General features: G+C 45.5%; 1 protein-coding gene across 2 annotated transcripts; it reads right to left on the bottom strand.

Annotated features, from left to right (window-relative positions):
* Positions 1 to 1,940: 1,940 nt before the first annotated feature.
* fgf16 (fibroblast growth factor 16) lies at positions 1,941 to 15,597 on the bottom strand. Of its 2 annotated transcripts, XM_038776192.1 has the most exons (4): positions 14,924 to 15,597; positions 12,756 to 12,859; positions 2,708 to 2,914; positions 1,941 to 2,453 (listed from the first exon to the last, which is right to left on the bottom strand). In XM_038776192.1, exons 1-4 carry the CDS (start codon positions 15,198 to 15,200, stop codon positions 2,346 to 2,348), a joined length of 696 nt encoding a protein of 231 aa, XP_038632120.1. In that variant the 5' UTR covers positions 15,201 to 15,597; the 3' UTR covers positions 1,941 to 2,345. The 2 variants fall into 2 exon arrangements, with proteins under 2 accessions (XP_038632120.1, XP_038632121.1); XM_038776193.1 differs by having other exon boundaries at positions 1,941 to 2,914.
* Between the last annotated feature and the right edge of the window lie 1,027 nt (positions 15,598 to 16,624).

The raw sequence follows: 16,624 nt of genomic DNA, 5'->3' as shown, positions 1-16,624 counted from the left end.
GAAAGTTTAACCAAATTCTGGTGACTAGTACAAAAGGCTGGAATACATCCGTAGTGTGTTTTTTTTTAAATGTAGACTACCCAATACTTTTGTTTTTCCCAATTAAGGGGCAATTTAGTGTGGCCAATCCACCTACCCTCCACATCTTTGGGTCGTGGGGGTGAGACACATGCGGACGCAGGGAGAATGTGAAAACTTGACACAACAGACAGTGACCCGGGGCCGGGATCGAATCCAGGTCCTTGGCGCCCTGAGGCAGCAGTGCTAACCACTGAGGCATGTGCCACCCACAACCGTGATTTGGAAACTCACATTTTGATCTTAAAGAGTGCTATATTCCTTTGTTTGTAAGAAAGAAAATCTTGCTGAGGTTGTTAACGGATAGGGTGCCCAGGGAGTTATGTGGTGGGGAGTGTGGCTGGTTACTGTAAACATCCTCAGCTGGTTCAGCTATTGCGTAACCACATCAAATATATTCCAATTGCAAACGTCCGACATAGAACATTAGCAGAAGGTGACCAAACCATTTGCCAATATCTGACCACTCCATAAAAGCTTGGAGCAAAAAGCCTTCAAAAGCAAATAATGGCACGGAAAACATTCCATTGTCGATTAAGGGGAGGAAAAGATAGAAGGCCCTAAAAACGGAATGGATAGGTGAGTGCTGAAGGTAGAATATTGCCTGGGGAGGGTTAGGGAATAGTTCCTCAGAAAATGTGAAATTAGGCTACCTCATTTGGAGCATTTCCAATATTTCTGAATCTACTAACAAACACGGAGGTTGCATTTATCTGAAGTGGTTAGCATTGCTGCCTCACGGTGCTGAGGACCCGGGTTCGAATCCCGGCCCTGGGTCACTGTCCGTGTGGAGTTTGCACATTCTCCCCGTGTCTGCGTGGGTTTCGCCCCCACAACCCAAAGATGTGCAGGTTAGGTGAATTGGCCACACTAAATTGCCCCTTAATTGGAAAAAATAATTGGGTGCTCTAAATTTATTTTTAAAAAAGGAAAAGGCTTTTGGCTTTTTTTGGAGGGAAAACTATTCCCGATTATTTATCTTTTCATTTTAAAATTCCTTTCTTCCTATAGAAATATGTTTTGAAAGGGCACTGCCTGTGTGGAGTGCACGCACTCCCCGTATCTGCGTGGGTTTCCTCCGGGTACTCTGGTTTCCTCCCACAGTCCAAAGATGTGCGGGTTAGATGGATCGCACATGCTAAATTGTCCCTTAGTGTCCAGGGATGTGCAGGTCAGTTTGTGGGATTACGGGGTGGATGGGTGAGTGGACCTAGGTAGGGTGCGCATTCAAGGGGCCAGTGCAGACTCGATGGGCTGAATGGCCTCCTGCACTGTATGCATTCTATGATATGATCTGTAACTTAATCAATCTTAACTTGCAAGTCTGCGTCCACTGAACTTGTGTTACACAGTTTAAGACTTTTACTCTGCCTTGTGGATCAGAAGTATTTTAATGTTGACCCCCCCCCACCTGAAAAGTAGTTGAATCCGGTAAACGAATGAGGGTGTTACACACGGTGATACAACAAAAGGTTAGAAGAACAGAAATGACTAGAAACATATAAAGCAAGTCCATCGCCATTTTAAAAAAACAATAAGTGAATATTTTGCTGAGCAACATGTCAGCTGCGCTTATATACATAAGAATAAAGTTTCTGTGGAACTGACCACAAGAGAAGGGAAAGAAGCAATAACGAAAGATAATTGGTCAAATATGCTAAATGCTAATAAAGAGATGAGCTGCAAATTAGTTTTTTTAAAGCAATTAAATTAACATCACACTTGCCTGGCAGGTTGGAGAATAAACGGTTTTACTATGTAACGGATTCGAAATATTTTGGAATATTTGTAAAATGTTAAGTTTCAGTCATAATGATTTCTTTTTATTAAGAGTGAACAAGCAACATGTTAATTGTACAATATACTTCTTGCTTTTAACAAAGTGTTTTTTTTTATTGTCCATAACCTTTTTTAAAACTCAACATTCATAGATCTTCATAACTTAAAAGTGGTCATTTACATTCCAGCAGGATCTAATCCCTCCAGACGGCAATCTGGTCTATACATTGTCTTAAAAAATATAGTCTATGTAATAAATAAATATATAAAATAAATAGAATATTGACATTTCTATAAATAGTGTTTGTTCATTTGTACAGTGTCCATGGTAATAATTTTAGCCCATTCGAAAGACTGGGAATCGTATATCATCTTCGCTCTTCTCTTCTGTCTAACATAGTAAATATCTGCTTTCAGCAGTGTGTCATCCACAGGTCTGAAATATATCGACTTTTGATAAATATATAACTTTTTAGCTCAAAGCTTCTTTATTTGCAGCAGCGTTTATCACCACTTAGTGGCCTCTCATTTCTCTCCAGCAATAAAAATGTCCATTGTCTGCGAGTCTTTACGTTCCTCGCCTCCTCAACAAATACCTAGAAGCAAAATTCAGTGGAGAATATAGATGTGTGAGTATTAAAAAAAAATCCTGGGACTGTGCACTTCATAAAGGCTTGATAGTATTAAGAGTGGTAATGAATTCAACCAAAATGGTAATCGCAGAAATGGCCACGGGTTTCTTGTTGGCACAGCTCCCCAGAATAGCAAAAGCTCCCGCATATGTACAACACTTGCAAGGCAGTGGAGATTATCAACTATAGTTAAAGAGATCTCTGTATAATGTTGGTACCTTTTCAGGGTCCACGGGCCTAGGTAAAAAGTGAGTAAATTTTTGATGCCGTTTAGTCCTATATCCTTCCCGTGGGGAACCATCTTTATTCAAAGCCACATAATAATGTCTCCCAGTATCTAAGTGTTTATACAAAGTTGATGCGTAGGTATTGTACCAGTTCTCCTCAAATTGCTCCCGGAAAACACACTCGGACGTTAATTTTTTCTGTAAGAAAGAAAAAAGATATGAATTAGAAGGTGTATTACATGTACTTTCAGTGCTATTTATTTCCTACATTTTCCTACATTCTATTTAATAAGTTGAGGGTAAAGTTGTTGAACTTCTTTCCGCTTCATATCCGATAACAATAAGAACAGTGGGTAAGATTTTAACTCCCTCAAAACCCAGCTACTTGCACAGGAGTTAAAATTGGGTCCAATGTCACTCAAACCAGGAGCTAGTAACCAACAAATGGTTAGGCTGGATTGGCCACGCTAAATTGCCTTTACTGTCCAAAAAGGTTAGGTTGGGTTACTGGGAGAGGGTGGAGGTGTTTAATGTAATGTCTTTACAGGGCCGGTGCTGACTCGATGGGCCAAATGGCCTCCTTCTACACACCAAATTCCATGACATTTAAATAAGAAAGAGCGCAACTTAGAGATGGGAATCATTTTTTTTAAATGTTTCCAGTTAAGGGGCAATTTAGCATCCCCACTCCACCCATCCTACACATCTTTGGGTTGTGGGGGTGAGACCCACGCAGACACGGGGAGAATGTGCAAACTCCACATGGACAGTGACCCAGGTCCTCGGTGCCGCGAGGCAGCAGTGCTGACCACTGTGCTGCCCCCTATGTAATGGAAATCTAAGGTGCCTGTTCAATTCTAATAATTGCTTTGCAGCAGTGAGAAGTTAAACAACTGGATTTCTTTAATAGAAAGCAATCTACTAGCAGAATCCAAATGACCAGCAGAATTGCTAAACTATGTACCGCTTCACATATGCCAAACAACATTGACATTTTCTGGTTAAAGTGTAAAACCTGGCAGTAAAACTGAGTTCTCACTAAAGCAGAAGCCATTCCCTTTTCTTGAAGATATGAATTCTCTCTCTCTGTCTCTCTCTCTCTGTCAGGGGACAGTAGTTAAGTTGTGTTGGAGATATGATGTAGTCTAAGGGAACTGAAGTTAATTTTGCCAGAATTGCCTTATTTATCAGTGAAATTATTTTGATTTGTAAGGAAACAATTCTCTCTTTTCCACAGGGTTTGGAATTGAGTACTCTAAATTTTTTTTTTTTTAAATGATCACTCCATTTTTTTCCTTGTTTGAAAAAATAATTAACCGGAATCTCTGTACGCCTTTGAAACTGTGAAACAACTGATTGGGATACAGTGCTGTCCACAGGGAAAGAGGAAAGTTGGAAGCTCAGTCACTTTTGGGCAGTGCGGTAGCACAGCGGTTAGCACTTTTCTTCACAGCGTCAAGAGTCCCAGGTTCGATTCCCGGCTTGGGTCACTGTCTGTGCGGAGTCGGCACGTTCCCCCTGTGTCTGCGTGGGTTTCCTCCGGGTGCTTCGGTTTCCTCCCACAAATCTCAAAAGACGTGCTTGTTAGGTGAACTGGACATTCTGAACTCTCTCTCTGTGTACCCGAACAGGCGCTGGAGTGTGGCGACTAGGGGCTTTTCACAGTAACTTCATTGCAGTGTTAATGTAAGCCTACTTGTGACAATAACAAGGATTATTATTACTTTGGCCATTCCTGCCACCAGCTGTGCTTCATCCATCCACTCTCTGCTAAAGAACAGTGAGGGAGCAGATTACACAGCACCCAAAGACAACCAATTGGTAAATGCAAATCTGAAACCCACAGGTTCAATTCCACGTATGTTTTAAGTCTAAGTCTGGGTGGTGGCAGGGACAGTACAGTTGACCTCATTACCTTGAGGAAAGGTCAGTAGCACTGTCCACTTTGCCCTGATGGAAGTGCAGGAGACATTAGGACCAGGTACGACATCAAAACAAAGAGGTGCCGATACTTGCTGGCAAGGTTCCGTACTTCAAGAGTGACCGCTTTAACAAGGAGTTTGTCTAACGTTACTCGGTATCTCAATTTAAAGAGAGCGGGGAAATTGTAGAAGAGTGGATTAATGGGGGAATTCAAAGTAAACACCTGTCATTTTAATTGTCTTTACCGACATTTTTGATGGAGAAGGTCACAAAATTAAATCTTTTGGATTACCACATTTTGGCAGTTTCTATGGCAAAGGTCATGTTTGGACCCCATGTGTGAACTTTTTAAAAAAAAAAAATTTAGAGTACCCAATTAATTTTGTTTCCAATTAAGGGGCAATTTAGTGTGGCTAATCCACCTACCCTGCACATCTTTGGGTTGTGGGGGCGAAACCCACACAAACACAGGGAGAATGTGCAAACTCCACACGGACTTAACCCAGAGTCGGGATCGAACCTGGGACCTCGGCGCTGTGAGGCAGCAGGGCTAACCCACTGTGCCACCGTGCTGCCCAACTTTTTTCTTTTAAATTTAGAGTGCTGAATTAATTTTTTTCCATTTAAGGGGCAATTTAGCGTGGCCTTGCAACCTGCACATCTTCGGGTTGTGGGGGCGAAACCCACGCAAACACGGGGAGAATGTGCAAACTCCACACGGTCAGTGACCCAGAGCCGGGATCGAACCTGGGACCTCGGAGCCGTAGGCAGCAATGCTAACCACTGCGCCACTGTGCTGCCTATGCGTGAACTTTAAATGAGTACCCAGTAATGCAATGGATATATTCCTACTCCAGATATTCATGATGTGGAGATGCCGGCGTTGGACTGGGGTGAGCACAGTAAGAAGTCTTACAACACCAGGTTAAAGTCCAACAGGTTTGTTTCAAACACGAGCTTTCGGAGCACAGCTCCTTCTTCAGGTGAATGGAAAGGCTTGTTCCAGAAATGTTTATATAGACACAGTAAGAAGTCTTACAACACCAGGTTAAAGTCCAACAGGTTTGTTTCAAACACGAGCTTTCGGAGCACGGCTCCTTCTTCAGCCTTCCTCCTTTCACCTGAAGAAGGAGCCGTGCTCCGAAAGCTCGTGTTTGAAACAAACCTGTTGGACTTTAACCTGGTGTTGTAAGACTTCTTACTGTGCTCACCCCAGTCCAACGCCGGCATCTCCACATCATATATAGACACAGTCAGAGATGCCCCGGAATGCGAGCACCTGCAGGCAATCAAATCATCAAAGATGCAGAGAGAGAGGTAACTCCAGGTTAAAGAGGTGTGAATTGTCCCAAGCCAGTTCAGTCGGTAGGCCTCTGCAAGTCCAGGCTTGTTGGTGTGGGCCTCTTAGTCCCGACATTCATGGGCCTCTTAGTCCCGACAAAATTACGGCAATACATTTCAAGCCTGAAGGTCTTGCAAAATAGATTAATATTTAAATGCAAAAACAAAGCAAAATACGTTAGATGCTGGACATTCGTAATACAAATAGAAAATGCTGGAAATGCACAGCAGGTTACGGCAACATCTGGAGAGTGAAACCTTGTTGAAGTTTTAGCCCTGGCATCCCCAAGGACGCTGCCAGATCAGATCTGCTGAGTATTTCCAGCATTTTCTGTTTGTAATTGATTTTTGAATTGAGCTGCTTTAGTTTGGGTGGGTTCGGGCAGTTCTCAAATAACACACTAGAGGGAGCTCTGTGGAACAGGCATACGCACCGTTTGGGAGGGAGTGGGGGATGTCAGAAACAGAGCAAAAGAACTGGTAGGGCCAGTCCTGCTCCATGGGAACATGTCACCTTTTGAACAATCAGGCTTGTATTAACGGTAGATCATCCTGTTGTGGCGGTGACAGGAAGCAGCAGTGTAAGCCCTCGAGGGTGAAAGAAATCCTGCTCAGTGGGGGAGGGGAACCACAGGTAGAGCACTCAAAAGTCTCAGACTGACACAAAGCTTTGAATTATTTGTTTCAACCAGAAAGTTTTTTTTTTAAATGTCCCTGATGTAAGTGTAAAGGTATATCCATTTTAAACGACTATCTGCTGTTCATATGGAGCACACTAAGTGAATGACAGGTACTCTGTTGGGGTGTGGGTGCCCGCTTCACTCACTGAAATGTCACAGGACAAGGTAAACATTTGCCGTCTGCTACTCTGTGTGGTGGACCGAACTAAAGGAGTGAATATGATTGTTGGGGTAAAGTTAAATTTCTTTTCGTTGGATTGAGTGATATGCAATCTATATTTTAGTTAAACCTTAATTAAAGGAAATATTGAAAACACGTCAATTCATATTTTTCCATAATGTTTATAATTATACAGGAATGTCATCATTACAATCCTGTTGTACAAACCCAGCTTTATAGAAGCACTTGTCTTGACATAAAACCACATGAGTAAACTCGGGAGTTCACGTGGTGATTAAAGTTAACCTGTGCCAGTTTCAATGCATTTATTCGCAATAATAATGTCAATTAGAGAGTCCTTAAGCTGGAAACCCACCAACAAAAATATGAGTTGTGCCCTCTACAAGTTCAGCTCAGATGTTAAAAACAGCCATATTATCACCAGCAGCCTATGTGGGAAAGGTTGGTGACTGAGGAATGGTGCATGATCCTCAGCCTGGTAATTGTAACATCATATGGATCAGAGGTAAAGGTAGTTATCCAATTTACAGGTTATCATCAACTTCCATCAATTTACATTCAAGTGTGACCCACAGCTGACCCCAGCCTAAGATCTGACTAGTTTTATTTGAAAACGCAAATGACTATTGGACCTTCTACGTTCTGATGGTTGTCCATTCTCTCAAGATTTGAGTTCTGTTGCAGGAATGGAAAACCATACACTCACAGTAAAACAGTCCATGTATTGTAGAAGCAACTTATTTCCCTCTTCCCTTTAAAGCCCACTTGTTGCGCAATGGTTAGCACTGCTGCCTCACGGTGCAAAGGACCCGGGTTCGATCCCGCCCCGGGTCACTGTCCGTGTGGCGTTGGCACGTTTTCCCCGTGTCAACCCCCACAACACAAAGATGTGCAGGGTAGGTGGATTGGTCACGTTCAAATGCCCCTTAATTGAAAAAAAAAGATTTGATACTCTAAATTGAAAGAAATAAAAAATAAAAAGAATGCCCAGTTGTATTTTCAAAAGGGGCGTGAGGCCTTTTACAAGAGGATTCCTGAAACCATGACTATGTACTTCAATGAAAAGCAAAATGAGAAAACGGAATGCTAATTCCTATAGCCCTTTTTTTATTTCCAAAATGTTTCTTCAGATTTTAGGGAGTAAAACATGTTCTAAATAACTGAATGGGTTCTGTTGAAAGCTCTATTGTCTTCAAGGACCAGGCAAACATAGCATCTTTATTCCTCCCCATCACTCATCTTCTCCTAGTTCACATGATTTCCTGTGCACAGTCTCCTCGTGTCTGCGCGGATTTCCACCGAGTCCTCCCACTGTCCGAAGATATGCAGGCTAGGTGGATTGGTTAATGCACGGGGTTAGAGGGATAGGGCAGGGGAGTTGGCATAAGTGGGGTACTGTTTCAGAGGGCTGGTATAGACTCGATGGGTTGAATGACCTCCTTCCGCACTGTAGTGATTCTGTGATTTCCTTTCCTTAATCTGTCTCCTTCATTTTCTCTGTTCAATTTAATTCCTGTTTCTGTACTTTCTCTCACACTCTGGGACCTAGCCAGAAATATCTGGTCAAAATTAAATGCAATTTGTCCCATCATACTTGTTTGCCAGCAACAATTACTGAAAGCAAGCATATGGAACATAGGAACAGGAGAAACCCATCACGCCTGCTCCACCATATGTGCTGCGAGTTGCCTCCTGTCCCCTGATATTTGATGTCAGCTAGGACATCCTTCATCCTTGAAGCTTCACAATCCTAAAGCAATTTTCATGTTATGATGTGAGGAGGCACGTGGATAGTAGACAGCAATGTCAAAATGATGCAGGAGAGGGAAGCACGGTGGCGCAGTGGTTAGCACTGCCGCCTCACTGCGCCGAGGTCCCAGGTTCGATCCCTGCTCTAGGTCACTGTTTGTGTAGAGTTTGCACATTCTCCCCGTGCTTGCATGCCGTTTCACCCCCACAACCTAAAGATGTGCAGGGTAGGTGGATCGGCCACAGTAAATTGCCCCTCAATTGGAAAAAATGAATTGGGTACTCAATTTATAATTTTTTTAAAAAGCATAGAGGAATTCATTTACAAAATTGCAACATTCCTACTAAATTGTTTTCTCCTTTCCCCAGTTATGGTAGAGTGAAACCCATCGTTCATGGGCAATGGGTCATTTCTTACTGCTAGAAGGCACAGGAATGGTCGTCTTGGCAAAGCATCCACTCACAATATGCTGACAAATATTAATGGCTTAGGATCACATTTGTGATCCTACCCTTCACCCAATAGACTATAGAGCTAAAGGTTGGTATTCCAGAACATTGCAACAATTTTATAGCCCCATTGGAGTTGCAGGCCAAATCTAAACTGTACTTCTCTTGGCACAATGGTATAGCACTCTTGGAGTCTGAAGGTTGTGGGCTCAGGTCCTGCTCCAGAGGCTTGAACACTTCAGTGTGGCACTGGAGGAGTGCTGCATTCAGCTTGGTGCTCTCTAGGGGCACAGTAAGAAATTTTGCAATACCAGGTTCAAGCCCAGCAGGTTTGTTTCGAATCACCAGCTTTCAGAGTGCAGATCCTTCCTAAGGTGAGGAAGGAGCTGCGCTCCGAAAGCTAGTGATTTAAAACAAACCTGTTGGACTTTAACCTGATGTTGTAAGACTTCTTACTGTGCCCACCCAAGTCCAACACCAGCATCTCCACATCATGGCACTTAGGGACAGCACGGTAGCACAGTGGTTAGCACTGGTTGCTTCACAGCGCCAGGGACCCAGGTTCGATACCCGGCATGGGTCACTGACTTTGTGGAGTCTACACATTCTCTGTGTCTGCATGGGCTTCCTCCGGGTGCTCCGGTTTCCTCCCACAGGTCCCGTAAGACGTGCCTGTTAGGTGAATTGGACATTCTGAATTCTCCCTCTGTGTACCCGAACAGGCGTCAGAGTGGGTGACTAGTGGCCTTTCACAGTAACGTTAATGTAAGCCTACCTTGTGACCCTAATAAAGATCATTATTTATTTTGAACGGGATGATAAATCAAGACTCTGGACATAAACGATTGCATGATACCTTTTGAAGAAACATAAACCTCCTGGCCAATAGTTTCCCTCAACTAACACTGCCAAAAGAGATGATTGCTGACAGCCAACTCCCACAAGCAGCAAAGTGGCAGCTGTGTTTCCCTTCATTACAACGATGACTATAAGTCAAGAGTATTCCATTGGTTACAGGCAATTTGGAATGTCTATAGGTTAAGAAAGCTACTACATATAATTGTCAGTTCTCTTTCTTATTGCACGTTCATGTGTGTTACATAACAAAGGACTTCCTGGGCTGGTCTAACCGCCATTCAACACCGTTCTGAATTTATAAAATAGACCGAGTTTGCGTTGCCTCGCACTTCTGAAGAATCGGGGTGCAACTCCCCTTGCTGTAAAAGCTGCCTACACAACAGTCACGTAAAGACTGCTGTAATTTCCATGTCGCCTGACACAAACAAATGTTGTTGAGGAAAGCCTTCAGCAATAATCACCTTGCCTGTCAGGAAGGGTGAGTGATACAGGGACATTGTGCATTGTGTGACACTGAAAAATATCAGAATATATCCATTTTAGTTCTCTCGGATAACCATTACTTGTTTGATAACAATGAACAACTTCTGAGGGAAGGAACAAGTCTATACTGCTGTTTCTGATTGATGTGTTGAGTTAAAGGGCGTTATTGCTTTTAATAGTGGGTTTACTATTAGGCACAGGTCTGGACCAGCCAGGAACAACAGGCTTCAGAGTTTTGCTGCTGTACCACAGTAGCAGGAGCCATGGTGATATCACATTGCAACAGATGGTAGGTATATTTCCACAGAGCAAATATTTTAAAGAGGAAATTAACTTAAGCAACCCCATCTCCGTACTTTGGGGAACTACTTAAAGTCAAAATGGTTGGGTGATATTCTGGGATAATGACGGCAATGGGATTCACCTGATTACACTGTGGATTCCACAGTAACTGTATCAATTGAAATAAAACAAGTGCACAATAGCATATTTCTGAGTGCACATTGTGTAAGTCACAACCTTAGCTTTCATTTCTGGATGCAAGATCTGGACTGCCACCCAGGGAAGAGCAAACAAATCCAGGGATGCCATAGAACCATGGAATTCCTACTGTGCAGAAGGAAGCCATTTGGCCCATCGAGTCTGCACTGATCCTCTGAAAGAGCAGCCTACCTAGGCCCATTCCCCCACCCCGTCCCTGTAACCCCACCAAACCTGGACATTTTTGAACTGTGGGAGGAAACCGGAGCACACTGAGGAAACCCACGCAGACACAGGAAGTGCAAACTCCACACAGTCACCCAAGGCTGGAATTGAACATGAGTCCCTGGCACTGAGGCAGCAGTGCCACCCATAAGGATGCAGAAGAATGGGTGGCAGCTCTGTGCAAGTGGACTACACCATTGTGAACATTTGCCATTGGTGGTACTACAATTGCTTCCACAATGGCGGTTCAGTGTTACCTTCTGAAGATAGTCACTGCCCCTCCCCAGCCAATACTCAGTCACTTTAAAGTCATGGATACCTTTGATTGCAGCCCTGTGGTACAAAGGGGTGTTAGCTTGAAGATGGAAATATAAACTAGCTATGTAAAGGAGCTGACTGAAAGGGAACAGCGGATACATAGGAAACCACAAGTGATAGGGAAATGAAAATCCAGAACTTTTGTCAACTTGAGACGGGACAGGAGGACAACTGGCAGGTCTCACTGGCAAAAAGGGCAACTTTAATTCGGATATCAGGAAGTGTTTCTTTACACACAATGGTGAGAAATGGAGAGATCTTCTGGATAAATTGGTGAGATAAACAGCCTAGAATCATTTCCGAAACAACTGAGATTATTTCCTAGGTGTGTGTGTGGGGGCGGGGGGTGCAGAGTTTGAGTTTGTCCTGATTGGATGAGGTAAGATTTGCCTTGATCTCCTTTGTATATACAGTAACATCATGATGTTCTCTTGCCAGGACTCTCACCTACACACATCCTCTCCTACTAACTCTGGACAAAGTGACGTTTCCTGCAACAACATTCAATTTGACCACAGACACAAACACACAGACATGCACTCGCAAACACAGACACACACACACAAACACAGACACACATACACAAACACAGGCATGCACACAGACAGTCACAAGCACACACACACTCACAAGCACACATACACAAACCGACAAAAACACACAGGCATGCAAACAGACAAGCACATACACAAACACACAGGCATGCACAGTCATGTGCACACACAAACACACAGGCATGCACAGTCATGCGCACACACTAACACACACATGTACAGATAGACACAGAGATACACACAAACACACCCATACACACAGACACAAACACGCAGACATGCATACACAGTTGCATACACATTAATGCACACACAAGTAGACACATACAGATACAAACATACACACAGACACTCGTACACAAACACACAGACATGCACACAGACACACAAACAGGCGCAAATACCAGACATGCACTAACATACACACACACAAACACAGACCGCCATACAACCAGACACATACATACACAGACATGCAAACAAACACACACACGCACAAATACAGACATAGACCGACATGCAAACAGACACATACACACACAAATACACATACATGCACACACACAGGTGTTCACTCCGACATACACACAGACACAAACAGAAACAGACATACACTCACGAACACGCACACACACAAACATACACGCAGGCTCACACATAAACACACAGACATAGTAGAGACACAAAACCAGTTGATGGAAATCCAGTCTGATTTTTGAGATCCCTGTTTACAAACTTTGATCCAGTTGTCTGGAACTTTAGAGTTACAAGAAATGCGGGAAAGACGTTGAACTTACCGACCCGTAGAGTTCGCCTCTCTCATTCATCCCCAGGTAAAGTCCCGAGTCCACCCCGCGGATACTGACCAGTCCCACCGCCAGGCTGATGAACTCCAGGATTCCTGCACAGACAGGGCAACTTGTCAATGGTGGCGGCCACCCGAGCGGTTAGATTAACGCAAGCGAGCCTGCTCCGCCCGAGGGCACAGTAAAAGTCACAGAGGATTAATGGGCACATTTTAGTGGAAGTTCCTAAGTTCAGTGTCCAGTGATGGTCACACACACAGCTGGCTGCTGTCAACTATCCCACATACCCAGAAAAAAAACCCTTCTGCCATCCACTGCACAATCGAGTTGAGAAAATAACAGGAGTTATTTTTAAGGTGGGACAGAAATGATGTTGTGGTCACCAAAGAGTTAAAATGAGAAAGTTTGAGTGATTCTATATATTAAAAAAAAGAGCATGATTCAGGCTGGTGCATGGTGTCAGGTCACAGGATCTGCTTCTAATTAGAAACTCCTCCATTATTTCAGTTTTCATTTATTTTTTAAGTTGTTTGATTTGACCTTAAAGCAGCCCGTGTGATGTTTGCTGCATCGCTTCCCGGGCTAGGCGGGGTGGAAAAGTTTGGAGAAAAGTTTTTAAGGTGGCGTTTGACAGTAACGGGGAGGAATTGGCAGTGGTTGCTGGGGGCAGCTTGGGCATTGGGTAAGAACGGGCGCTGGGGCTGGGAAGCGGCTCTGCAGACGACAGGAGTCTCTTCAACTTCCCAAAGTGGATGCAAGGCACCTGTTTCAATGGGGAAGGGCGGAGAAGGGGCTTTGGGGGGGAGGGGGCACAGGGATGGAAAGGACTGTGTGTAACGAACAAGAGTGATCGTTCTTCCCTACTCTCTGGGTCCTTGCATTTATCAGACTCTCTGCAATCCACTTCCAGCTAACTGTTTCACTCCACATCCCAGGCTGCGTGTGTGTGTGTCTGTCTAAACTGCCTCCCTCAACCGGTCTGCCTAATCTGTGTAGGAGTCTCTGTCCTTGTGTGTGTGTGTGTGTGGGGGGGGGGGGGGGGGGGGGGGTTGCCTATTGAGTATCTCCCCCCCCTAACTGTGTGTGGGTGGGGGGGGGGGGGTTGTTGCCTATTGAGTGTATCTCCCTCCCTAACTGTGTGTGTGTGTGTGTGTGTGTGTGTGTGTGGGGGGGGGGTTGCCTATTGAGTATCTCCCCCCCTAACTGTGTGTGTGGGTGGGGGGGGGGGGGGGTTGTTGCCTATTGAGTGTATCTCCCTCCTTAACTGTGTGTGTGTGTGTGTGTGTGGGTGGGTGGGTGGGGGGGGGGGGGGGGTTGTTGCCTATTGAGTATCTCCCTCCCTAACTGTGTGTGTGTGTGTGGGTGGGGGGGGGGTGGTTGTTGCCTATTGAGTATCTCCCTCCCTAACTGTGTGTGTGTGTGGGGGGGGGGGGTTGTTGCCTATTGAGTATCTCCCTCCCTAACTGTGTGTGTGTGTGTGTGTGGTGGGGGTGGGGGGGGGGGTGGTTGTTGCCTATTGAGTATCTCCCTCCCTAACTGTGTGTGTGTGTGTGTGGTGGGGGGGGGGTGGTTGTTGCCTATTGAGTATCTCCCTCCCTAACTGTGTGTGTGTGAGATTCTCCCTCTCTTGACTCTCCCACATTCCCTCAGGGCAGCTATTCTGTATTTCTGGCTGTATGCTTCTCTCTCTAACTCTACATCCACTGAAGGAGGTGACCCCCCCCCCCCCCCCCCCCCCCCCAGCAATGCAGACGGCCAAAGGCTGTGGGGTTTGACTGTGAATGCAGCAATCTCTCACACCCTCCCACAAATACAGTGTCAAAAAAATCCCTAAACCAGACACGGTGCCGGAGATCTTGGGAAGCCTTTTCCACCTTACCCTGCGTGGGGGAAGGTGTGCGAGGGGGCTGGGGGTAAGAGGGAGGGGAAAAGGATTAACGTGAGAGGTTCACATGTGTCACAGATCCCCCCCCCCCCCCCCCCCAGTAAAGCAGCAGGTAACAGAGTGAAGAACCCTTCATTGTGGAGTTAACCTCATGGTGCAGAGTCTGGCTGGGTAGGTGCCCCCCTGCCCAGCTCCCCACACACACACACACACACACTGGCATTTTGCAGACACCAGTTGCAGCAAGGGACACAATCCTCCCCCTCTAGCTTACCGAATCTGCTGTGATCCTGGCGGGTCCCGTGCACTGTGCCGTTCGGGAAGATCTCCAAGTGGAAGCCGGTCCTGCAGTAGAGCTGCCTCCGGCGGAGGATGCCTTTGAGGTGGGCGAAGTCGGTGGGTGTTCCCCTCTGGAGCCTGCCTTCGATCTGCCCGAGCCTCTCGCTCAGGAAGCCGGGGGAGTCCGCCTGGACCAGCACGGGCATATTCCCCAGAGGAACGGCGTGGATGTCTGTGTCCAGAGCTCCCAGAAAGCTGCCCAACTCCGCCATCACAGACACGGGCCGATCAATTAGAGCCGCGATCACTTTTTATTAATCAGCCCTGGGCTGGGGAGGAATGCGCCCACAGCAGCCCCCCCTTCGTGTATAATCACAGAGCAGGCGATTTTGTTTTGACTGCACCGTTTATAGAGATCCCGGCGCATTAATCTCCGCTTAAATTTCATAACTGAAGTCCAGGGGAATCAGATGAAAGCAGCTGTTTATATACATACTCTCACATTGACATATTCGATATTTAAATAAGCCCCGCCTGGCATCCTCACTGCTAATGGTCTCTGAGATTCATTGCGTTCGAACTGAGAGAGCTGCAACCCATTGTTAACTATGTAAAAACACACACACACACACACAAGGCAAGCTGGAGAATGCACTGGTGCATACCAGCACTTGGCAGCTCCGGTTCCTCTCTACACGTTCTAATGAAATCACACAACTTTAGCCTGCTGCACAGTCCTTACAACAGCAACAAAAAAAACACTCCAGCTTTTTTGCAACATGTTGCAAAAGCAGCTGCCCGCGTGGCAATTTCAAAAAAAATAATAACAAATTTTCCATCCATTTCATCACAGAGTGCGAATAGCAACAATCTGATTTTGCCTCCACGGAGGGGTGTCAGCTGCCTTACACTCTGTCTCTCTGAATGGATTCCCTTACACAACTGGAAGTGGGGTTTGAACAAGGGGTTTGAAGGGCAGCAACTCCCACCTTGTACAACAGGTGCTTCCCCCGGCTAGTTTCTTTTTTGTCCCCCCCCCCCCCCCCTGCCCTCCCCTCACCCCATTTTACAAACCCAGCTGTTAAGTCTGTGACGAACTGTGCCAGGGCTGGGCTGCGCTGTCCCTAACCGGCATTCACCACCCCCCACCCCCAGAGTTGACACAACAGATCGCCTTTGACACGGTGGGTGCGGGAAGGCAAGGATTGAATGTGTCGGGCTCCTCGCTCCCTTGGTGCAATAGCTGGGTAGAAGTGGCTGTTGATCACCCCCCCCCCCCCCCCCACACACACACACTTTCTAAGAGTTACGAGCTGCACGTTAAATTCCTGTCGTCGTTAAAACGAAACAGTGCATTAGGGCAACATTATAAGCACCCCTCCCCCAAGGCACGCCTTTTTTTGTAGTAAAGACGTCGTAAAAATAAGAACTTGTGACTGGTTTAGCTCGCTCAGCTAAACCGCTGGTTTTAAAAGCAGACCAAGCAGGCCAGCAGCACGGTTCAATTCCCGTACCAGCCTCCCCGGACAGGCGCCGGAATGTGGCGACTAGGGGCTTTTCACAGTAACTTCATTGAAGCCTACTCGTGACAATAAGCGATTTTCATTTCATTTCACTTCGAAATGGAAAAGCATTGGGGGGGGGGGGGGGGGAATGCATTTAAAATGATTATTGAAGGCCATTGTCTTCATAAAAT

This window comes from Scyliorhinus canicula, chromosome 17, assembly GCF_902713615.1.
Source record: "Scyliorhinus canicula chromosome 17, sScyCan1.1, whole genome shotgun sequence".
Lineage (NCBI taxonomy): Eukaryota > Metazoa > Chordata > Chondrichthyes > Carcharhiniformes > Scyliorhinidae > Scyliorhinus > Scyliorhinus canicula.
Note: the sequence above shows the minus strand (reverse complement) of the source record. Positions and strands in the feature narration are given on the sequence as shown.

Coding starts and splice junctions, on each gene's coding strand:
- fgf16 (XM_038776192.1), bottom strand. CDS start 15,200: ATGGCGGAGTTGGGCAGCTTTCTGGGAGCTCTGGACACAGACATCCAC. Junction 12,860..14,923: donor CCAGGATCACAGCAGATTCG/GTAAGCTAGAGG, acceptor CTGTCTGTGCAG/GAATCCTGGAGTTCATCAGC. Junction 2,915..12,755: donor GAGGCGAACTCTACGGGTCG/GTAAGTTCAACG, acceptor TCTTTCTTACAG/AAAAAATTAACGTCCGAGTG.